Source organism: Magnolia sinica, chromosome 17 (assembly GCF_029962835.1).
Source record: "Magnolia sinica isolate HGM2019 chromosome 17, MsV1, whole genome shotgun sequence".
In the NCBI taxonomy this organism is placed as follows: Eukaryota; Viridiplantae; Streptophyta; class Magnoliopsida; order Magnoliales; family Magnoliaceae; genus Magnolia; species Magnolia sinica.
The window spans coordinates 44,121,834-44,147,057 of NC_080589.1; the positions used below are offsets into that span (position 1 = coordinate 44,121,834).

At 42.0% G+C, this 25,224-nt stretch overlaps 3 protein-coding genes across 3 annotated transcripts; all 3 read left to right on the plus strand.

Annotated features, from left to right (window-relative positions):
- Positions 1-5,382: 5,382 nt before the first annotated feature.
- LOC131230486 (probable leucine-rich repeat receptor-like protein kinase At1g35710) lies at positions 5,383-7,348 on the plus strand. The gene is made up of 4 exons (XM_058226406.1): positions 5,383-6,166; positions 6,311-6,655; positions 6,743-7,275; positions 7,340-7,348. Exons 1-4 carry the CDS (start codon positions 5,383-5,385, stop codon positions 7,346-7,348), a joined length of 1,671 nt encoding a protein of 556 aa, XP_058082389.1.
- A 119-nt stretch (positions 7,349-7,467) lies between these two features.
- Positions 7,468-9,443, plus strand: LOC131231294 (MDIS1-interacting receptor like kinase 2-like). The gene has a single exon (XM_058227437.1). The coding sequence runs from the start codon at positions 7,564-7,566 to the stop codon at positions 8,950-8,952; it is 1,389 nt and encodes a 462-aa protein (XP_058083420.1). The 5' UTR covers positions 7,468-7,563; the 3' UTR covers positions 8,953-9,443.
- LOC131230487 (MDIS1-interacting receptor like kinase 2-like) lies at positions 9,230-24,103 on the plus strand. The gene is made up of 4 exons (XM_058226407.1): positions 9,230-9,401; positions 11,494-11,846; positions 23,813-23,932; positions 24,005-24,103. The coding sequence occupies exons 1-4, from the start codon at positions 9,230-9,232 to the stop codon at positions 24,101-24,103; spliced, it is 744 nt and encodes a 247-aa protein (XP_058082390.1).
- Positions 24,104-25,224: the final 1,121 nt, after the last annotated feature.

The window sequence follows — 25,224 nt, forward strand, 5'->3', positions numbered from 1 at the left end:
CGGAATGTGTTGAGACTACATCACTTCTTGCGAAGTTTTCTGAACTTTATTTACTTGTAGTCTCTGATTCACCATGGGATAATAACACTAAAACTTCTTCTGTAACTGGTGAATCATATGTATTCTAGATACCTCAAGCGATTTAATGAAAATTTTTTTATGAGGTACATAAGTTTCTCTGGAAAGTCATGTTCCAGGACATCTAAATCTATTGCAAAAATGGCTTTTGGATAATTCTGTTGAGGAACTTACTGAGAAACTTATCAAGATACTGGCCAGAAGAGGAATCTTGCAGCATGATTGAGTAGTTTTTCCCTGCTTTCATATAACTAGGATAGTTTGCTTTATGCTGCTCTATGATAGACAGTTTTATGCTATTAGGTTAGTTTGCTTCCTACATTATTTTAGAATAATTTGCTTTCTTGTCTTCACTCTCGTGCTGACCGACTTTCATGCTGTGATCATTGTGGAAACGTCTTTCCCAATTCCTTCGTCCAGGTACTATCTTCTCATCACTTCTCATTTACTTTCGTTGTCCCATGTGCATTGCATGACTCATATATCTTTTACATTGAGGACAATGTAGATTTTAGGTTGGGGGTGGGAGATTAGGTTTTCTAATCAGTGTTTTCTTGGTTTTGAGCAGAAATTTGTGAAAATTTTTCAAATTTTTTTCTGGAATTTCTTGTGAATTTGAAGTGATTTTGACGGCCATCTTTGATTTAGAATTATAAGATAAGTGATGTTGGTAATTTATGACTCTTGGATTCAGTTATTTGTTAGATTTCACAGTTAAGTTTGAATTGTTAATCCATGATTAGAAGTTTTAAATATTGATTGAGTCATGATTTCATAAGACACGTCTTACTTGTACATTAAAGTTTCAGTTCGATATTGAATTGTAACTTGGTGATCATTAAGCATGAAAGGAACCAACCTAGGGAATTTACCCATTATGTTCAATAAAAAGAATATAGAAAAAAAAAGTTTTTGAATGAGAGAGAGAGAGAGAGAGAGAGAGAGAGAGAGAAGAAGAAGAAGAAGAATGAAAAAAGAAGAAAAAGAATACCCAGATAAAAAACAGTTGTCATTAGGAAAGGGTTGAGTGTACATTCTTCACCATAGGTTTGCTCCCTATAGGTGCGGATTCGATTCCCCTCCCCCTCGATGGAAAAATCAAAAGTTGGAAGAATGAAATAGAAGAACTGTAAGGCAAGTTCTGGTTTAGGTTTTGATTCTCCTAAATGTTTTTTTTTTCCGTCAATGTTGTCATAGAAATTGACGATTGGATCTCTTAATGATGATAAGCCAGGATTACATTATACACCCCATCGAACTTAATGTTTATAATTTTTTCTGATTGATGGATTAATAGTTTGAACTTGACCATGGGATTTACGGTGCGCTTGAGTCCATGAGAAAGTAATGCCTGACATTCATGAATCTTAGAATTCTAGGATCTAAATAAATTTTCAAAAATCACTCGGGTTCAGAGAAATCGTCCTATAATTCTCAAAGGTATTTTTCGCATACATTGCTCGGGACTAGCAAGATGTTGGTTGGGGATTATGTTGAGGATCAAATATTGCATATCAGACCCCAGTTATTACCTGGATTTACGAACATGATACTGTTTAATGACCCGATTTAATCGTGTTTGTGATGAAGGGTATATTTACGAGCTTGGATTAAAATAGGATGCTAAAAGTATGGATTTGATGCTCATGAGTCACCAAGGCAAGGGACGGACCCCAGGGGACCTAAATTGAAGGATTTACATGTCATATATCCGAGGAAATCAAGCCGTTCACGTTAAATAGGCCTGAAAGTCGTTTAGAATGCAAGATCACAAGGTTCCCACCATCCTTTCAGCTCGAGAATTCATATACGGACTGAGGACCATAAGTTAACCATACAAGACAAATTTCATCCATTGGATCTCTCTAGAAGTGGCCCAACGGACAGATCATCCTATAGATCTGTGAATTGGGGCCCGCTTGATATCTGGATATGTTTCAATTTTTGTCTCAACGTGTTGAATGAAGTTCCAGAGAGGATGGATGGAGCAGATTTCTCAAGAAAATCACGAGGGACCCCACATGGGGATGTGTGTGTACATAGCACACCTTCACGCGCGCCGCACCGGACCAAGAGTTCGGTCAACACAAGGCTGACCCGACTCCTATCTCTCCTCTGCGCAAGAACGGATAGCGTCCTTCGCTGTCCGTCCATTTTTTCAGTTGTGAGGCCCACTCATCGTCCAGATTAACGATCTGGACCGTCCATTCGTCCTGTGGGGCAGCTATAACCCACTCCTAGGTGACGGAATCTCGGAAGACAATGGGAATCTGTTTTCGACCGTTCAAATGCAAGACGGACGGTGGAGTAAAAGTACAGGTGGGCCACACTAAATCTGAGAAAAATACCCATTTCTGGATGGTTTTTCGAGGAGAACTCATTGTACGGTATGGATTCCTCAACCGATGCTGATCAGGGGCCCACCAAGCAACGCAGCAGATCAACCCTGTTTTTGCGCTGCCCATTTCTGCGGTCATTGTACGACCATGGTAATGATCGGATGGCCGATCTGGACCGTCCATCATGTAAGCCATCCCAAAACGTCCCAGCGGACGATGTTTCTTTGGAAAGAAAGCAAGGGAAGTGAGAGTTTCGGTGTTGTTTTCATGGCTGCGTAAACAGGGCCTACGCAAACCGGCTGTTGCTGCGAAATCTCTCCACACACGCCGACTCCAGCACTCCACCGACCATATCTACTATAAAAGGAGAGAGAATCCGGGGATTCAAGCGGGAGGCTTGGACATGAAGGACAGAAGGAGTTCTTTTTTATATTTTATTTTTCTTTTAGTTTAGTTTATTTTTGTTTAAGGGATTCAGCCTAATCATGTTGCTAGGCTAAACCTCTTAGCTGGGGCTAAGTGGTGAAGCTTGTAGCATGATTAGGATGGTTGCTTTGCTTTGATTCATATTGATTGAACTCTTTTAGATTCTAGTTTGACTATAAAGGTATGCTTTTAGTTTTTAATGGTTTGTTGTGACTTAAATTACAATGCATCTGCGATAGCTTTAAGTATATTCTTTCCATTATTGAGATTGTGCAATTAGTAAGACCTTTTGTTCACCATTGTCTCATGGGCATGGTAGGGTGACGGAATCCTTCCTAACCTTCACAATTCTCAGTGTAAGCTCTTAAATACACCTTGCGTCATAAACACGATTAAAATAGGCCGTTAAATAGTATCATGTTCGTAAATTCAGATAATAACTGGGGTCTAATATGTAATATTTGACCATCAACAATGGCATGGATGAAACATATAAATCAAAGTGGGCTAACAGAGCAACTAACGCGACTATCTATCTCTGGTTAGGTATGCAAGTAGTACCCAATCTGCGCCCATGCAATAGCCTAATGAGTTACTTAGTAACAAAGGCATGAGGCAATTTCAAATTAAACTTTCCAAATTATGGGTTACAGCTTGGATGTATCATAAACAATTAAAAATAAAAAAAAATAAAAAATCACTTAATGATTAACCCACTATCAGAATGGAGGATGTCTACTGGATGGTCAAAATGAAAATTATCTCTTTCATTCTAGTTTAACAAGTGTCTACATTGTTCAACCTATCGGATTTTATTTATGAAGGCTTGAATATCAAGCGTCATGCCTAGTCAGAGTATCAAATAACTCATTACCTCAAAAAAAATAAAAATAAATAAATAAATAAATAAAATAAAAATAAAATCTGAGAACACCAAAACTACTACCATTTAATTCAAGGACAAGTGTTTGTTGAAACAGATTTTTTTTATTTAAACAATTCATTGATTCCCCACCAACCATATCGGGTTAAGACAAGCTGCTTTTCCAGTGTAGGCATTCTCCACTCCTATTTATTAAGGACGCAGACTAGGTACTGCTCCAATCTCGATTTCTGGTGGAATTTAATTAAACAGCAAGCCATAAATGAGGTCACACAAAGCTGGTTTGAAAGTTGTTTAATTATGTATTTGACTGGGCCCATCCCTACCATCCAAGCAAATCCTACCACATTAAAGACAAAGGGAGCGGATCATTACTCTTGCTCAGATCCTTACTCTTGCTCTGGTGGTAGACTACTAGGAGTTTCAACACCCGGTCAAAGGTTTGAGCATCCCTAGGTGGTGAAATCCCACTACCGCGTGAGTGTGTGGGGGTGTGTAAAAATAAAATAAAAAAGACAAAGGGAGCGCAGTCTAAGTGGGGCAGTACCAATTCACATCCATTCATTGTGTGACATTGGCATTTCCCACTCTTCTTTATTGATAGACAAGCGATATTAGGTGTAGGAATACATGACATCAACATTAATGTGAAGATAGAGAATAAAAAAATGAGGATACTTTGTTAGATGTTAATGAATTATTGCGTCAATGTGATGTAAAACTCACAACATTCCATCGTATCTTCAACCGGATATTGCCAACTGTCAAATTATGGTAATCTTTCAGAATCACGTAAAAAACCGAATGGGTGAAAGTGTGTTCATGTGGCATAGTTTCGTGAGACCCACCATAATGTATGTGTTATATCCACACCATCCATCCTTCTTGGGTGATTATTGTATGGAATGAGACAAAAAACGATGTGGATCCAAACCAAAAATGGACCACAGTATAGAAAGCAATAGAATTGAAAGCCTGCCATCCCAAGCTTCTCAGGGCCAAAGAAGTGTTGGATCTTCCTCATTTTTGACTACATGCCTTAAAACGATGTTGCAAAATGTATTGACAGTGTGGATATAATACATATTAACGAAATTGCATACAAGCATACCACCGAGAATGCAATACGTACAGATGGAAAGTGTAGCTATAGGAGTATTTCGTATGACCCCTGTCATTACTCATTTATCATATATTATAGCCCATTACTGCAGTAATTGCTAATCCAAACAGGCCCTAATCCTCCCTACTAACCTTCATAGTCATCATATGTAGCATGCATGTAGGCTTCCAAATCGTGAAAATAATGTTAGAAATTGTGAATGGTCCATAAACCTAAGAAATGGCATTGAATAAATTACTCTTAACTATCATATCAATTTCTAAAATATTGAAGGTAAAAATTCTAAAGAGCCTAGGACTTGCAATTAGCAAAAAAAATGCCCATCAATCATAGCTGAAATTATCTGATTTCTGCTATTATTCACCGTCTAAGTTAAGAGTCCACAAACTGGGAGAGTCCACAAACCAACTTTTTCTTTTTCCCAACCACGACAGAGTAACACGAGCTGTGCTTGATTGGAGTAGCATCAAGTACCTTCTATTATAAATACGCATCCATCGTTAGATCGTAACACATCACAAGCAACAGCAGCCATGGCCATACATAAATCTCTCTCCCTTGCTTTTCTGCTCATATTGCCAGCCTTTCTTTCTTCCCATGCAACAGCAGCACCATCACCCCCACCCCCAGAAGTAGAGTCTCTCTTGAAATGGAAAGCCAGCCTCTCGCCAGCACAAGCTCTCCATTCATGGTCGCTTCCTGCTGCTAATGCCAGCACCAACGCAATCTCTCCATGCAAATGGACTGGGATCTCATGCAACAGCCTTGGAAGTGTAACAGATATAAACTTACCGAGTGCGGGCTTGCAAGGTAAGCTCGATAACTTGAGTTTCCCATCATTTCCAAACCTGGTTCGTCTCAATCTCAGTGGCAACACTCTCACTGGAACCATCCCAACACATATTGGCACTCTTCACAAACTCATGTCCCTCGATCTGTCTGCAAATAAAATAAGTGGATCAATACCTGTGGAAATAGGGAATCTTGTGAATTTGAATGAGCTAGACTTGTCCATTAACTACATAGATGGTTCCATCCCTTCCACTTTAGGGAACTTGTCAAAGCTTTCCATCTTGTTCCTGTACCAAAATCGAATCTCTGGCTCCATTCCTCCACATATAGGGAATCTACAAGATCTGGTTCAGTTGTCGTTGTTCCAGAACAATCTGACTGGTCCAATTCCTCCTGCTCTAGGTAATTTGACCATGCTCACAATTTTGTATCTGTCTATGAATCAGATTTCGGGCACAATTCCTGCAGAATTAGGATATCTCAAGAATTTGGTTGAGCTGAGGTTGTACCAAAACAATCTGACTGGTCAGATCCCTCCTGCTTTGGGTAATTTGAGAAACCTCACACTGTTGTTCCTCTACAGCAATCAAATTTCTGGTTCAATTCCTCCACAATTTGGGAATTTAATGAATCTCGACAATCTTGATCTGTCCAATAACATTCTAACAGGTTCTGTCCCTTCCAGTTTAGGGAACTTGACAAAGCTGACAGTCCTCTACCTGTTTCAAAATCAAATTTCTGGTACTATTCCTCCAGAACTTGGGAATTTAATGAGTCTCAATAAGCTAACATTGGACCAAAACAATATCACTGGTCTGATCCCTCCTGCTTTGGGTAATTTGTCCATGCTCACAATTTTGTCTTTATACAAAAATCAGATTTCAGGTACAATTCCTGCAGAATTAGGGAATCTCAAGAATTTGGTTGACCTAGAATTGGACCAAAACAATCTGACTGGTCCAATCCCTCTTGCTTTGGGTAATTTGAGAAACCTCACACTGTTGTTCCTCTACAGTAATCAAATTTCTGGTTCAATTCCTCCACAATTTGGGAATTTAATGAATCTCGACCATCTTGATCTGTCCAATAACATTCTAACAGGTTCTATCCCTTCCAGTTTAGGGAACTTGACAAAGTTGACAGTCCTCTACCTCTTTCAAAATCAAATTTCTGGTACTATTCCTCCAGAACTTGGGAATTTAATGAGTCTCAATAAGCTAACATTGGACCAAAACAATCTGACTGGTCTGATCCCTCCTGCTTTGGGTAATTTGTCCATGCTCACAATTTTGTCTTTAGACAAAAATCAGATTTCAGGCACAATTCCTGCAGCATTAGGGAATCTCGAGAATTTGGTTGAGCTGACATTGTACCAAAACAATCTGAATGGTCAGATCCCTCCTGCTTTGGGTAATTTGTCCATGCTCACAATTTTGTATTTATCCAAAAATCAGTTTTCAGGCACAATTCCTATGGAGTTGGGGAATCTCAAGAATTTGGTTGGGATGTCATTGCACACTAACATTCTGACTGGTCCAATCTCTCCTGCTTTAGGTAATTTGAGCTACCTTACAAATTTGTATCTTTACACCAACCAAATTTCTGGTTCAATTCCAACAGAAATAGGGAATCTGGTTAATCTCATGGAGCTGGACGTGTCCAATAACCTTCTAAATGGTTCATTCCCTTCTACTTTAGGGAACTTGACCATGGTCACAAATTTAAATTTAGAAGAAAATCAGATTTCAGGGACAATTCGAGCAGAATTAGGGAATCTCAAAAATTTGTTTGAACTATCATTGTACAAAAATAATTTGACTGGTCCGATCCCTCCTGTTTTAGGTAATTTGAGCAACCTTGCACTTTTGTATCTCCATACCAACCAAGTTTCTGGTTCAATTCCACTAGAAATAGGGTATTTAATGAATCTCAAGGAGATTGACATGTCCAGTAACCCTCTAACAGGTTCTATACCTCCTACTTTTGGAAAGTTGACCAAGCTTACTTTTTTGTCCCTTATTTACTGTCAATTATCTGGTTCGTTGCCTCAAGAAATGACAAACATGACAAATCTTTCTAAACTCTACTTGGGTGACAACAACTTCTCTGGCTACTTACCTCAGTTATGCCAAAGTGGGTCTCTTGAAAAATTCACTGTGCCAAACAACCACTTCACCGGTGAGATCCCAAGGAGCTTCAGAAATTGCACCAGCTTAACAAGAGTTCTACTTTACGGAAACCGACTCACTGCAAATGTATCGAAAGCCTTTGGTGTATACCCGCATCTCACATACATGGACATCAGCGACAACATGTTGTTTGGTGAACTCTCACCAAACTGGGGAGAATGCCAAAACTTGACAAAGCTACAATTCTCCAGGAACAATATCAGTGGTGGAATTCCTCCCGAGATTGGGCAGTTGAGGCAGCTAAGAGTGCTAGATCTTTCTTCGAACCATCTAGTAGGAGAGATTCCAAAGGAATTTGGGGGGCTGACTTCTTTGTTCAACTTGACTTTAAATGATAACCAGCTTTCTGGTCAGTTACCGCAAGAGATTGGAAAACTATCCAATTTGGAGATTCTGGACCTGTCAAAGAATTTCCTAACTGGTCCAATACCACCTCAATTAGGGGATTGCTCCAAACTCCAATATCTGAAATTGAGCGAAAATGTTTTGAATGGAAGCATTCCTTTTCAGATCGGTAACCTAGTATACCTACAGGGCTTACTAGATCTAAGTCATAACTCCCTCAATGGAAAGATATCACCACAACTGGCAAAATTGATTCGGCTGGAAAAGTTAAACCTCTCCCACAACATGCCGTCAGGCTCCATTCCACCCTCTTTTGAGGGGATGTTCAGCTTGCACTCCATTGATTTTTCATACAATGCTTTGGAAGGTCCTCTTCCCAACAGCAAAGCCTTTAAGAAGGCTCCATCAGAAGCATTCATAAAAAATAAAGGCCTGTGTGGTGAAGCGCAAGGTTTGCGACTTTGCAACACCTCTTCAATAAGTCATGGTGATGCATGGAAAGGCCAGAAAGTTGTGATCATGATTATTCTTCTCTTCTCAGTATTATTTCTTTTATTTGTCATCGTTGGCATTTCTTCCATTTGTTACCAAAGAAGAAGAAGAATAGAGAAAGGGGGTCTTGAAAGGAGCAGCGAAAATACATTTTCAACTTGGAATTATGATGGGATTGCCAATTTTGAAGACATTGTGGAGGCGACAGAAGGTTTTGATGACAAATACTGCATCGGAATTGGAGGGTATGGGAAAGTTTACAAAGCAAATCTACCAACGGGCTAGGTAGTAGCGGTTAAGAAGATTCACCCACTCGAAGGTAGGGATCAATCTGATCAAAGAAGTTTTAGAAATGAGATACAAGCATTAACAGAAATCCGCCATCGCAACATTGTGAAGCTTTATGGCTTTTGTTCTCATGCTCGATGCTCGTTTCTAATCTATGAATACATGGAAAGGGGAAGCTTGGCAAGCATCCTAAAGAAACGATGAATTAGCTGCACAACTGGACTGGACTCTAAGGGTGAAGATTATTAAAGGTGTGGCCCATGCTTTATCTTACATGCACCATGATTGCACCCTGCCGATTGTCCATCGAGACCTATCAAGCAACAACGTTCTATTGAATTCGGAACTTGAGGCTAGTGTCTCTGATTTTGGCACTGCACGATTGCTGATACCAGATTCGTCTAATTGGACCACACTCGCAGGCACGTATGGATACATTGCTCCAGGTTAGTCACTAATACATTCTCAACACTTTAATAGTTTTAATATAAAATGGCCTTTATTTTTCTTAAGCTTTCATATCATTTGTTGGCAATTATGTACTATAAAGTTTGTGCATGAGTGACCACACTATTGTTGAATATGGCAATCAATGGCGACTGGAATATGAGAAAATCCATATTTGAAAATTTCTTTTTTTTTTTTTTTGTTGCTGTGTATGCCTCTTTTTTTTTTTTTTTCAAAAGACTATATATATATTCCAACTACTGGTGGGCAAGACGAAAGGAAGCTACACCCCAGCTTTACAAATTCAGGATCCCCTGAGAAAAATTACAGGGGCAACCTATCATAACAAGAATCTACACAAAAGATGAAAGAGAGGAGATCCCTAATGGGAGATCCAAGACGAGCAGAAAAGTATAGGCCTTCACAGAGCCTAAACCCAACTTGTCAAGAAACATATGGCCCCTAACCTCCCAAGGAAGCTCCGAGCTGACTGTGAAGATTGCAGTGGACTGGGAGGAGCTACCTAGCCTAGCCAAGGCATCAGCAGGCTTGTTCCCTTCCCTAAGGATATGCTGAAAAATAACTTGGCCCTTAGAGGCTAAGCCCTGGATTCTAGAACACCGATATTTCCATTTCCAACTTGGCGTGGACACCCCAGAGAACATATTCACCACCAAGAGGGAGTCCGATTCAATGATTATATTGGTCAGCCCCTTGTTTAAGCAAAGATTCCTTTTAATTTCTCTCTAAGATTCCTTAATCTAATGACTATAAGAGGCCTTGTAAAGATAATATGATTGCATGTTAAGGCTAAACCGTGATTCACATTTACAGAGCAAACTATAATCAGCTATTAAATTTGTGGCACTGACTATTTTTTTAACTATATATTTGTTGGCCAACAATTGGTTGGATAAATCCTTCCATAAATATTCTCATTTCTAGGATTTTCTCCACCTACAATATGGGTCATGTTTTCAGATGCTCTGGATTGATTTACGTGCAAACCAAGTCTAGATGGATGAAGAATTTTAGCTATTTAAAAAATGATTAAAAAGCTCGTGGCTTCTAGCACATACGAGTAATTCTGAAAATGATGGATCGGGAAATATGGCATCATGCAATGCTTTACCAATATATCCCAGAGCATGGTTGGCTTTTCTTCATTGTAGAAGGGTTCTATAGCTCTAAGATCCAAGCTGTCCATGGATGTCCCACACAAAGAATACCCCACACAACAAAAGAAGCTCTTAGAATGGAAAATCCTAGCCATTGAATCAAAGATTGTCATTCTCTGTGGAATATGCACAACTGCGTTTTTTTCCTTGATTGTCTATTTGATGGTCACTAAAATGGTTAGGATTCCAAATTAGAGAATTACTAATGCATGACCCATCCAATTGGGGCCCACTATGTCAATGGTTTGGATCTTCGTACTATGGACCCGATCAATACAGACTTAAAACCTTAGTAGAATCTCATTGATACTCTTGGGTGGAGCATGTATTTTGGTTGTTTCCTTTATATATATATATATATATATAGAGAGAGAGAGAGAGAGAGAGAGAGAGAGAGAGAGAGAGAGAGAGAGAGAGAGAGAGAGAGAGAGAGAGAGAGAGATTTGGTTTGTCGACTAGAATATTTTGGCTTTTTAATATTAGGAACACTGCCCGTATCACCCAATCCATGTCAATGAAATGTATAGCTACAACAATCCCCATATACGCCATTACACTCTAGTTCATACATGCTAACTTCTCAAGCATCTGGAACATCTGAGGCGTGCAAAAAAGTAGGCCCAACCATGTAGATGACATAACACAATGATTGAGGGGATAAAAAATCATTAGTATGCACTCAGTGTACATGTGTAGCATGCCTGATGAATGGACCGTCCTGACTTTATTGCAAGATCATCCGAAAGTTTGGCCCATCTTATGCACCTAGCTCCCAGATGTACAAGCACAAAATTCTAGAAGATATGAATCCTAGACTAAGAAACCCAAGTTAGTTTGATATATGAATAAGAGTTTAGCTATTGATGATTAGCAAAGAGTAAAGAACATGACTGAACTATCTTCGTTCTTGTAGAGCTTGCATATATAATGAGGGTTACTGAAAAATGCGACGTATATAGCTTTGGTGTTGTGGCACTTGAAGTGATGATGGGAAGGCATCCTGGGGAGCTCATCTCCTCCTTATCATCACCAAATAAAGAAGATACACTACTAAAGGATATGCTGGACCAACGTCTCTTCGATCCAACGGTGGAGGTTGCACAGGAAGTCGTTTTTGCGGTGTCCATGTCATTTGCATGCATTCGGCTGGATCCAGACTCTCGGCCAACCATGCATCACGTGGCTCAGGAACTATCAGTTGGTGGGCCTTCTTTCTCTCTAGAGCCATTCCACGTAGTTACATTACGTCAACTGATGAATCTCAAGGTATAATTGGCTGTATAAAAATCATTGAGTTGTGGGCTTGTAGTGGCATGAAAATTATTACGGTGTATATTGTATGAAAATAATCAATCACATAGGTGTTTTTCTTGTTATGATATGTACATAGTTTAGCAAGTGGAATCAATGTTTGTCTAGAATGTATATTTCTAGGATATGTGATTAAAATCCAAATGTAATAAAAGTAGATTGAAAGAATAAAGATGTTTTCTTGTGTGATGGTTATCTTGTAACTGAAGGTTTTTATGCCGATGAATTTACCTTTCTAGAATCGGAATTATTTTTTGTGATATCAATTGTATACTAATGTTGTTAGAGAAAAAGGCAAAGATCAGATTGCTAGACCCTCCAATATGCAGAACACAATGGAATGTGGAGGAATCGTTTCGTTTTAGGCTGCATTTGGACATCCCAAAAGTCAGATGGAAGATTGCATTTCGAAATCGGATGGACTCGGTATGCTCTTATCATACTGAGCAAACTCAGTTGGGCCCACCTTGTATGTTTGTGGTCTATCCATGCCGTCCATCCATTATTCCATCTAATTTAAGGGGTTGAGCCCAAAATTGAAGTATATTCAAATATCAAGTGGATCATACCTCAGTAAACAGTGGAGATGATGATTTCCACCGTTGAAACCTTGATAGGCCCCACAGTGATGTTTATTTGTCATCCAACCCGTTCATAAGATCATACAGACATGGATGAAGGGAAAACACAAATATAAGCTTGATCTAAAACTTTCGTAGCCCCCAAGAAATTTTCAATGGTAAACGTTCAATTCGACTGTTTTCTATGGTGTGGTCCATTTGAACATCGTATATGCTTCATTTTTAGTCTGAAGCACTAAAATTATCTGGTAAAATTGATGGACGGAACGGATAAAATACATAAATCATGGAGGACCCCACAGAGTTTACTCAGTACGCTAAGCGTAGTGAGTAACTCACTACGCATTACTTCCATTTAGGGATTTAGCGCACAGGTTGCGTAGCGGGAGACTCGCTGCTAAAGTGACACTACCTAGTTATGTGGGTCCCACCATGATGTATGTTTTGTATCCATATTGTCCATCCATTTGGAGAGATCATTTTAGGGCATGAGCCAAAGAATGAATCAGATCCAAAACATGAATGGACCCCACCACAGAAAACAGTGGAGAGAGTGACGTCACTATCCTCACTATTTTCTGTGGTGGGTTCCACTCCAGCTTTGGATCTACCTCATTCTTTTGATCGTGCCCTAAATGATCTCTCCAAGTGGATGGCCAGTGTGGATACAACACATACATCATGGTGGGCCCCACATAACTTGGTGATGTCACTTTAGTGGCGAGTCTACCTACTCAACCTCCTGTTGGTAGCTAATCTGCCTCCAATTTCTTTCTTCTAAAATTTAATTAGGCCATGTCATCTCACGACAATTTTATAAGACACACACACAAAATTTGCTTGATTAGCAAGGAATATTAGCTATGACCTAGGATGAGTGATGTCTGAAGGATCCTCACCGTGGGCCCACCTTGATCCATGCATTGTATATCTACCCCATCCATCCGTATATGACACCCATCTTAGGGTTTCAAATCATTATCACCGCTACTTCTAATGTGGCCCGCTTAAGCTTCGGATCTACTTATTTCTAGGCTAAAACTCTAAAATGATTTGAAAAACTTGGATGGGTGGCATGGATAAAACCCATACATTACGGTGGGCCCAACATAGCCCCTGCCTAAAGGGAATATGGTGTATGTGGGGGCAAGATGTAATCTACTTCTCCGCAGAGTTTACTCGCATTATACCTAGTTAGCAATACAACATACTTGATTTGGAGCCCCAACCTCTAGTTACATGAGGGTAACCTATGATGTGGACCCTACATTATATAGGGCACAATTCAACATGGGCCTTAAATCATGGGGCCACCAACATTATAGTCCATCCATTGCTAATAATATTTTTTTTTAGTTATTAGACAAAGTGACGGGGTTCATTGGACAAAGTGACGGGGTTATTAGACGAAGTGACAGAGTTATACTAAATAAAGTGACAAGGTTGCTGGACAAAGCAACATGGTTCCACTAAACAAAGTAATAAAGTTAAACAAGACAAAGCAATAGGGTTCCATTAGACAAAGTTACATATTGTCGAAAAAAGTGACTTGGTTCCACTAAACGAAGTGACAAAGTTGGAAAACAAAGTGATTAGGTTCCACTAAACAAAGTGATGAGATCTGCTGGACAAAGTGACGAGGCTGTTGAATGAAGTGATGATGTTCACTAGACAAAGCGACTATGTTGCTAGACAAAGTGATAGGGTTTTACTAGACAAAGATACTATGTAATAGGACAAAGTGACAAAGTTCTATTATATCAAGTGACGGGGTTCTACTAGACAGAGTAACGAGATTTCACCAGATAAAGTGAAAGGGTACTAGACAAAGTGATAAAGTTCTAATAGACAATCTTTGTCATGATTACTAGGCAAAGTAACGGGATTCCATTAGACAAAGTGACGATGTTCCACTAGATAAAGTGATGGGGTTGTCAGACAAATTAATAGGGTTTCACTTGATAAAATGACGAGTTTTCATATAAAGTGACTTAGTTTCACTAGACAAAGTGACGGTGTTACTGCGCAAAGTGACAGGATTTCACTAGATTAAGTACCAGCTTATCAGATAAAATGACAAGGTTTCAATAGACAAAGTGACGGGGTTCATTTAACAAAGTGATAGGATTCTATTAGACAAAATGATGGGGTTCCATTAGACAAACTAATGTGTCCATTTTATATAATCATTATGGCAGGTCATATAAGGGATACTACAAGGAGGATTTCAAATCATCAGTCTGATTCATAATGAGCATAACAAAAGCATAACCCACAACTAATAACCACAAGAACACCACCACAAAATCCACTATGATCAAAAACTTTTTAGTACAATGCGACAAAAAAGGGAAAATACAATGTAACAAAAGAAGCAAACTCCAGAAGCTCCGCTGCACGCTCCAACTACAGCGAGACTATGGCTGCGACTGCGTCCTGGCGTCACCTGCACGCATCAATCGTGCATAAGCTTATGGAAAGCTTAGAGGGTGGTGTAAGTGTGTGCGCAATATAAACGTACTCAAAATGCAAGGTCAGAGTGATGTGGAAACATGGTAATGAGCACATGAATGCAATCAGCCGTACCAAGGCTATGCGGTGCAAGATATGAATGCCATCGGCCAAAACACGGCCATGCGATGTGAAATGCAACTCAAGCATGCCAATCCTCAACATGTATCAGTACAGTTCTCATTCAGGATAATCACCAGGGTCCAATACACTCCAAATGGCACTGTCGCTCTCCTAGCCGCACAGTCCAAGTAAGCGTAAGAAACCTCACTATCCGCCTGATCAATAGTCTGCCAATACCTATCCGGCACGTCGATAGCGGACCCATTCACGAGCTGGTCAAACTCAGCCTAGTATTGCCCCCTACCCTCGGGCGAGTAAGGCCACACTCCTTTCCAACCGACCACGACACAGTGGGAGACGCGGCCTCCTGGTATTCAGCCCTCGTGCGCTCATATATCCACTCGGTCTCAACATTGGAGTCATCCTCTGGTACCATCGGGTTTAGGGATTTTCACCCAGGGACGTCTATGGCGCCCGTATGCTAGAATCAAATATTTCCGGTATCCAACTCAGCCATCCACGATGTGTCTATGGAGGCTATGGCCCTGATGTCGCTAGGGCATACAGTAACTACAATCACTCAAATGCAAGTGCATGAGTCACACTATCAGTCATGCAACAGTCCTGTATATATCATGCACTTATATGAGGCAACTCCACCTATCAGGGAGCCCATAAATAGTCTATCCAAAGGTATATGCTATGATCGGTCACTCCTCACATCAGGCATACATATGGTGCGAATGATCACGAATCATGCATCTATACTAAACATGTAATAAGAGATGGGTTCTAGGTATAATGGAGATGGGCCTAGACGGCCTACTTACCACAAGTTTGGGCCTATCAGTGGGCCTTAGGGAGAACTATAATGCGGACATTTAACCAACATTATCAATGTGGACGTCAAACCAGCATTACTCCCAAGGCGTGGCCCGTTACAAAATCAACACATATACCATGGCGGAATTACACTGCAAGCATGGGCCTATCAGTGGGCCTTATGTATGTCCTATTGGGCCTTGACCTATGGGCCTCCAGCACATCAAATGGGCCCCATACATAGGTCTCATATATACATATCAAGGTGGGCCTCAACGAGGATCACCAGTACATGAAGATGGGCCTCCACAATGGGCCTTAAAATATCCCAAAAATGATTGGATAGTCGAATGAAACACATGCATCCTGATGGAGCCCATACCAATGGAGGGTGTGGTTTACAATACTTACATAAGTGGGGCCCACCATGATGCTTATTTTTCACCCAGCCTAAGGCACAATATAATGTTTATTTTCCACCCAACTTAAGGCCCAACATAATGTTTATTTTCCACCCAATTGTTCATAAAGCCACTTAAACCAAGGTAGGGCCCACTGGACTGGGCCCACTGGAATGTTTATTTCCCACCCAAACTATTCATAAGGTCACACGGACCGTGGGTAGGGCCCACCGTTATTTTATTTTATTTTTTATTTTTTATTTTTTTTTGTCATCCAATCTATTCATAAGGTCACGTGGTGAAGGGGCCCACCGTAATATTTATTTTTCATACAACCTGTTGATGGGGTCGTGTGGACCAAGGGCCCACTGAAATGTTTATTTTTCATGCAATCTATCCACAGGGCCACGTGGTGAAGGGGCCCACCGTAATATTTATTTTCATCTAACCTGTTGACAGGTTACGTGGGCAGGGAGCCCACTGTAATATATATAAATATATATCCTTTTTTTTTAGGTCATGTGGACGGTGGATGTGGGGCCCACCGAAGTGTGGTTCACGAATCCAGCCCGTCCATTATGCGGGTCTCACAATTTTAAGGGTCCAAATCAAGTTTCATTTACATCCAAAACTCAGGTAGGCCCCACCAACGATTTTATATGTTTTAGACATGTCTTCACATGATTTCAAATGATGTGGCCCACCAGAGTTCCATATACAGCTGACTTTTGGCGTGGACGGATGAACCGTGGGGACCCATCAAATGCTCGGTGTTGATGATCGAAGTTCATCACCATGGGGGCCCACAGCTGGAGCCGTGAGGCCCCAGCGTCCGTCCGCCCGTCACTCAGCAGCAGCAGCGCTGCTGCTTTAAATTTTTTTTTTTATTTTTTTTTTTTTTTTTTTGTTTTGGGGCCCACAGAGATGTGATTCACAATCCAGCCCGCCCATTATGTGTATCCCACTGTTATACCCGTCCAGAACCAGTTTCACCTGCATCCAAACTTCAGGTGAGTCCCACCGAGTACTTTTATGATCTGGCATGTCTTTATGGTTTTAGATGGTATGGCCCACCTGATGATCAGATCGCCTTAAAATTTTGGCTCAACGCCTAAAGAAGACTGGAGAATAGATTGGACGGTGTGGATCACATACATACATCAAGGTGGGGCCTGTATGAGTGGCCACCACTCCTCTTGGCTAGCCCGTTAGCACAGCCCACGTCAGTTTACACTTCACCGCTCGCCAGCGGACGCTGGACGGCATGCATGAAGACATTAATGTGGTGGGTCCCACGTAGATGTGGCCCACCAACACTTATACAGAAAATATATAGCTATATAGTATATTATATTATATCTATAATACATACTATATTATATATATTATATAAAATATAACATATATTTACATATATAAAGCATTTGGCCCACCTAAACGGTGGATGGTGTGGATCATCACCTACAATAAGATGGGCCGCACCGTCTAATGTAGATGGACGGGTAGATGTAACACATATTGGTGGGATCCACACCATCACAAAGGAAGAGAGAGAGAGATAGAAAGAGAGATATACGGTGAGATAGAGGAACCCCGCCACTATGGGCCCTCTTGAATAAATCACATACATCCAAATGGGTCCCACCAACAAGTGGGCCCTAAAATTTAAAATAATGGCAATTCACCCACCTTATCTTTCTTCTTCTTGGTCTCTTAGACTCCAATGCCCCTCAGCTTCAACTTTGATGGAGGATGATGGACTCTTGATGGTGAGGATGAGAGATGGGAGGGTGTAGATGGATGATGGAAGGTGGACCACACTTGAGAGGGAGAGGAGGCTTGGACGTTTGGGGCTTGGGGTTGCTTGGAGAGATATGAGAAAATGAGAGAGAAAATGAGAGGATGGGAGTGATATGAGGTGATGGAGTGATGGGTGTAATTAATGGGGCATGGGTTTGTTTGAAAAGTGAGTAAAGGAGGGATGGGTGAAGAGAGAGAGAATTGACTTTGTGAAGAAAGAGGTATGGGTTGTTGTACTTGAGATAAGGTTGCATTTAATGATGATTGATGGGACTTATTGTGTAGAGATTCCCTCGAAATCCGCAACGCGCGGTGTTTCTTCGGAATAAACGCTGATCGGCATCTTCTTACCTGAGTATCGGTTCGGTGCGCAAGTCACGGCGTTGGAACCGCGGCGACGACGCGGTCGCTATGATACAACTTTCGGATCAAGCCGACGTCGGTGCGCGGGACCTGGCCTAGGATCGTGCGCAAACACCGAATACGGTGCGAAGGTTGCCGGAATTTGACCGGAAGGACCGCGAAAGCTAATGAAATGGTACGGATTAGGACACGGGTCTTACAGGGTTCATCTAACAAAGTGATAGGATTCTATTAGACAAAATGATGGGGTTCCATTAGACAAACTAACGTGTCTATTTTATATAATCATTATGATAGGTCGTATAAGTTTCAAAGGTGAATGTCTTTCTTACAAATATTTTCTTTGGTATGGCTCACATGAATCTCGTATTAACCTATTTTTTTATTTTTTTATTCGGGCCTAAATGATTATGCATCTAATTGTTGGAGTGGATTTTGCATACACATCATAGTTGGCCCCTGCCAAAAATTCAATCCCCTAAACTTCTCCAATTGTAAAGAGAGAGAGAGAGAGAGAGAGAGAGAGAGAGAGAGAGAGTGTATATACATGGGGCATGACTCTCTCTCTCTCTCTCTATATATATATACACACACACACACACACACACACACACACACACACACACACACACACATGGGGCATGACTCTTGATTTTTTCTAGGCCCACTGCGATGTTTATGTAATATCCACTATAACTATTGGCTATTAAGTCCCACATTGGGCATAGAGATACACACTAAAGGACATAGTTAGGAGAGAGATGTCCACCCTTAATTATAAAGGGTCAAACATTATACTTACATTAAAAACCACTTCAACAACTAGTTATTTATTTATTTTTTAAAAGAAAAAAACAACCATTTTGCCAAAAATCATACCGATATATGAATCACTTGGGCTAGACTAATGAAAACAATTTGGAAGGTGAGGATTGCCTATACACTATTTCCAATCATGTGGTCAACCTGAATTATAGATAAAACTGATTTTTTCAGCCTGTGGCCTAAAATGGGGTGACACACCTGATGGTCCAGGTTGATTTTCTAAAAAAACATCACAGTATGGCCCACCTGAGCCACTAACTATTTACTCATACAAGTTGTAAGGCTTGTATCTTAGTCCGTACCATTCCTTCTCATGATCCTCTCTGTCGAATTCTGGTGACCCGCGACCTGTAATCGGCGTTTGCGCGTGACCCTGAGTCGCACCCTGTCAACCTGAGTCGAATCAACCCGAGACTTGTACCCTAGCGACCGCGTCGTCACCGCGGTTCCAACGCTGCATCTCACGCACCAAGGCAATACCCAGGCTAGGAGCTGTGGGCCCGCGTATATCTCGAGGAAACCCCATGCATTTGGGAAGTCTAAGAGAGGAATCTCTACAAAATATCTCATCAATCCCATCAAGGGTCAAGAACAAGTACATACGTCACCTAACACATCACTCACCTCAACACAACCCATACTCTCTTACACAACAACCCCAAAAGTTAACATTTCCATCCCATCTCCTTTCTCTCTCTCTCTCTCTCTCTCTCTCTCTCTCTCTCTCTCTCCCTCCCATCCATCACTCCATCCCATCTTCTCTCTCTCTCTCTCTTATTTCTCCCTTCTCTTGCAAGCAATAAAAAAACCCCAACATCCAAGCATTTCTAAGCTCTAAAAGAACCAAGTGTGGCCCACTTCCTAACCCTCTCATCTCCCATCTCAACCCTACATACTTCATCATCTTCCATCAAGATTGAAGACAAGGAGTTTGGGGTTCCATCGGACCAAGAAGATCAATGGTGGGTGAGCTTGGATCTATAATTCAATTTTTTTTATATTTAAAGGCCCACAGATGGTGAGACCCACCTTAATGTATGCTTTGTATCAATGAGGGGCCTATAGTGGCAGGGCCCCTCCATCATCGTCGATCTCTCTCTTTCTCTCTTTCTCTCTATCTCTCTCCCTCTCTCTCTCTCTCTCTCTCTCTCTTTGACGTGTGGCCTAGCATGATGTAAGTGTACATCCAGCCATCCGTCCAGTCCATGGACGCTGGATGCAGATTGGCTGGTGTGCCGCGTAGCTATATAGCTGCTAACATACGTCAACAAGTTTTGTGGCCCACCATGTGGCGTGTGAGATCCATACCGTTCAGCCACGTGGACGGTGGATCCCACCATAAAGTATATGTTATATCCTAACCGTCCATTCATTGGACGTGGACCCCACTATAGCAGCTTGTGGGGCCCACTATGATGTATGTGTACATCTAGCCGTTCGTCCAGGCCTGGATGCTGGATGCTGGATTTACATATATATATATATATATATATATATATATATATATATATATATATATATATATATATATATATATATATATATATATATATATATGTAATACGCGGAAGACATCGCATCCCACTTCACAATAGCCATACGGCTGCTGTGATCTGGAGTAAATCCACACCATCTGTCTATCTAGTGGGACCCACCATAAATGTATGTGTTTCATCTACACCGTCCATCTGGACGGTGCCATGTACAGCCCCACCATGATACGGTGTTGTATCTGCACCATCCGTGCAGTGGCCCACCTTGATGTGTGTGTTTACTACACCATCCATCCATCTGTGGAAAACCACCATGATGTATGTTTTGTATTCCACGCTGTCCATTTGGACAGGCTGTGGGGACCCCACCATGATGTATGAGAGGTATATCCATACCGTCCAGCCACTTGCAAGGTCGTCCATCTGCTGGACGGCCAGCAGCCCCACCATGATGGATGTGTTCCAGCCTAACTGTCCATCCATTTGGCAAGCTCGTTTTAAGGCTTGAGACTAAAAATGAGGCAGATCCTAGTATCAGGTGGACCACATTGTAGAAAGCAGTGGGGGATTGAACGTCTATCATTGAAACCCGTTTGGGTGACTGAAGTTCTTGATCATTATGGAATTTGTTCCCTTTTAATCCAGGTCTTTATGACCTTATGATCAGATTGGATGGAGAATAAACTTTATGGTGGGCCCTGTGAGGTTTAAACAGTGGAAATCATTGTCTCCACTGTTATTTGTGGTATGGTCCAGATGATATTTTGATATGATTCATTTTTGGTAATGCTCTAAAATGACCTCTCATTGATGTGCAAGCCCCACCTTGATGTGATGCATGTTGGGCCCATATGAGGGGCCCTTTATGATGTATTTGAGGCCCAGATATGAGGTCCATTGTGGCATGTTTTGAGGTCCACTATGATGTGTTTTGAGGCCCATGTGAGGAGGTGTGATGTAATTGTGGCCCACGTCTGAGGCCCGATGTGATGTGTATGTGACCCATGTGTGAGGCCCAGAATGATGTATATATGGCCCATTTGGCGAGGCCCATTGCGATGTATTTATGACTTTTAAATGAGGCCTATCGTTATGGCCCTTGTGTGAGGCCATGCGTCCACTATACGTGTGGCTCTATGTGGGCCACTCCTTAGGAGCGATGTTGGTTAAATGTCCACATTGATGGGCAATAGTGGTTAAATGTCCACATTGTGACCTTCCCTTAGCCCTTGATAGGCCCATTCTCATCATTCTCTTAGTGGGTTAACCCAAATTATTGAGCCCCATTGATATTGCATGATCCATCCATTCGTTGGGATAACCTAAGATGTTGGGTCCCCATTGGTTGTTAGTAGGGTTATTTCTTTTATTTTGAAAGTCTACATAGGACTTGTTTTGGGCCCCTTAGGGCATCTAGCAGGGCTATGAAATAGTATGGTGAAGGAACCCTTTCTGGATCCTTAGGTTATAAGTAGGCCACTTAGGCCCAACCTTGATATGGGAGAATATATCATCATAGACTAGATCCGCGATCCTTTCGTGGACCCCGCTCTGTCTATAGGCCAATTATTGATGCCGATTATCGATACCGATTATGAGTATTTGACAGTATAGCATCATGATACATCCTCATACACATCATCTGAATGTTTGTTATGAGATGTGGTTGACCATTGCATGTGCCATAGGGTAGATTATTTATGGGATTCCCTGATAGGTGGTGTCATCCCTCATGAGCGCATGGTACGTGTAGGATTAATGTATAACTAGATTGTATGACTCATGTATCTTGCATTGTGTGATATAGTTACTATACGCCCTAGCAACATCAGGGCCGTGGCCTCCATAGAAAAATCATGGAGAGTCAGATTGGATGCCAAAAATACTATTACTAGCATTGGGATGCCATAGATGTCCCTAGTTAAAAATCTCTAAACCCGATGGTACCAGAGGATGACTCCAACGTTGAGACCGAGCGGAGACATGAGCGCGCGAGGGCCGTATACCGTTAGGCTGCGTCTCCCACTATGTCGTGGTTGGTTAGAAAGGGGTGTGACCTTACCTGCCTGAGTGAGGGGGCAATAACTAGGTTGAGTTTGACCAGCTTGAAGAATGGGTTCGCTATCGATGAGCTGAGTTCAATATTGGCAGGCGGATAGTGAGTTCTCTTTCACTTACCTAGTTGTGCGCTCGGATAGGGATGGCAAGCTGGCGCAGAGTGTACTAGACCCCAGTGATTTGTCCAACGTGAGAACTATACTAATATTTGATGAGTTGCATTGATACACGGATTGCTATGCTTTAGTTACATTTTGCATCGCATAGCCTTGGTATGGCCGACATCATTCACGCCTTGCATTGCATGACCTTGATACGGCCGATAGCATTCATGCCTTGTATCGCATAGCCTTACGACTGATAGTTTTCATAGATTCACCAACATATTTCGCATTACTCTAATGTTACATTCTGAGCACGTTCATATTGCGCACACACTTACACCACCCTCTAAGCTTTGTATAAGCTTATGCATGATTGATACATGCTGGTGACGCCAGGACGCAGCCGTAACTTAGTTGCAACAGGAGCGTGCAGTCTAGCTTCAGGCGTTTCTGTTATTATTATCTTGTATTTCCCTTCTTACACATTGTATCTTAAAGTTTTGATCATAACGGATTTTGTCATGGTGTTCTTGTGGTTATCGTTCATGGGTTATGCTTGGTTATGCTCATTACGAATTAAATTCATGTTGAAAATCCTCCTCGTAGGATCCCAAGATCGGAACCTGGCGTATAGGCGCTGTGAGCCGAAAGCAGGGTACTACGAAGGCTATCGGCGCCGAATTTGGCGATCGGGAATTTTATGAGCTCGGTTTCTGAGTTTGGGGAGTGACATAAGTTGGCGTTAGAGCATAACTTGGGAATAACAAAGAACAACATTACATATTTACTATGAGCATAGGACAATTAGGTCCTGAGTGTGTAACTTTTTGGTTTAGTTCCCTAATGTGCATGTCTTCGAGAGTTCTCAATGTTGATAGACGCATTTGTTCTTTCATATAGGACATGCCTCCTAGGAGAGCGACCCAGGCAACTCCCGCTCCACCACCTGAGACTCCCACTCTACCACCTACAACTCCCACTCTACCACAAGAGATCACTCCTCCCCAGCCTGAGGATGTCGTTCCTCCACCTGAGACCGGTGCAGATCCGACCATACCCGTGAGTGCCTCCCAGTTACAACAGATGTTGCAGGTTGTGATGGCCGCCCTTCACGGGCAAGGCAAGCACCCCGTTCTTTCGCCAGTTCAGGCAGAGCAGGAGCGCACGAGCACCCTTCGTAGAGAGTTCTGAAAGCTCGATCCCTTGCATTTGCAAGGCAAGCTAGACCCGATAGCAGCCGAGAGTTGGCACTCCGATGTGGAGAAGATTTTTGATATGATGGTATGTCCGAACCAGTAGCGGGTTTGGTTAGCTGTATTTCTTCTCCAAGGTGAGGCCGAGCACTGGTGGACCTCTGTTACCCATATTGAAGGGGATGATTTCATCTGGACATGGGAGGATTTCATAGACTAATTCAACCACCAGTACTTCCCCGACCACATTCGTCAACAACAAGCGTTAGAGTTCGAGACATTGGTGCAGGGAGACATGTCTGTGGCATAGTATGCAACTCGTTTCGTGGCGCTATTGAGGTTCGCACCGTATTTGGTTGACTATAAGGGGTGGAAGGCCAGCCGTTTGAGAACGGCTTGTGTTACGGTCTTCAAGGCCGTGTTATTAGGCATGAGCTCTCGACTTTTCAGGCTGTAGTACGGAGGGCTCAGATTTATGAGACTGAGTGGGCCAGCACACAGAGTGACCGTGATCAGAGGAGAGACTGGAAGAGGAAGGCCCCCTCTAGTAGCTCCCATCAGTAGCAACGTCGTCAGCAGTAGAGGCGCACAGGCCACCCAGCCACCAGAGCACCAGTGGCACCTCCGGCACCACCTCAGAGGTAGCTTCCCGGTACCTGTTATGGATGCAGTGGGATAGGACACCATAGGTGGGAGTGTCCCCGACCACAGCAGCAGCAGCCGAGAGCACCGCAGTAGTCTCCACAACAGCAGTTGAGAGCACTATAGCAGCCTCCGCAGCAGCAGCGATAGTAGGTCCCACCACCGAGGCTTCCTTAGCAACAACATCAGCACCAACCACCGAGACATCAACAGTAAAAGTAACAGTTTCGACCGCCTCAGCAACAGTAGTAGCAGCAGCACCCTCAGAGGGCACAAGCACCTCCCTAGCCAGCTCAGGCTAGGTTCTACGCTGCTCAGCAGGATCCGCGGTCATCTGGAGGAGTCGTGGAGGGTATTCTTCCCGTCTCTGCATGCATTGCTTGAGTTTTATTTGATTTCGGTGCTTCGCACTCATTCATGTCGGAGGATTTTTGTTGAACGTCTGGTTTGCCATTGGAGTCTGTTCATGAGGGCTTG

What these genes read in the sequence shown, in the direction of transcription:
- LOC131230487 (XM_058226407.1), top strand. Translation starts at nt 9,230, where the DNA reads ATGCACCATGATTGCACCCTGCCGATTGTCCATCGAGACCTATCAAGC. An exon ending in GTCAACTGATGAATCTCAAG is followed by an intron (nt 11,847 to 23,812) that starts GTATAATTGGCT and finishes TCTTTCATATAG; the next exon opens with GACATGCCTCCTAGGAGAGC. An exon ending in CTCCCCAGCCTGAGGATGTC is followed by an intron (nt 23,933 to 24,004) that starts GTTCCTCCACCT and finishes CAGATGTTGCAG; the next exon opens with GTTGTGATGGCCGCCCTTCA.
- LOC131231294 (XM_058227437.1), top strand. Translation starts at nt 7,564, where the DNA reads ATGAATCTCAAGGAGATTGACATGTCCAGTAACCCTCTAACAGGTTCT.
- LOC131230486 (XM_058226406.1), top strand. Translation starts at nt 5,383, where the DNA reads ATGGCCATACATAAATCTCTCTCCCTTGCTTTTCTGCTCATATTGCCA. An exon ending in GTACCAAAACAATCTGACTG is followed by an intron (nt 6,167 to 6,310) that starts GTCAGATCCCTC and finishes ACATTCTAACAG; the next exon opens with GTTCTGTCCCTTCCAGTTTA. An exon ending in CACACTGTTGTTCCTCTACA is followed by an intron (nt 6,656 to 6,742) that starts GTAATCAAATTT and finishes ACATTCTAACAG; the next exon opens with GTTCTATCCCTTCCAGTTTA.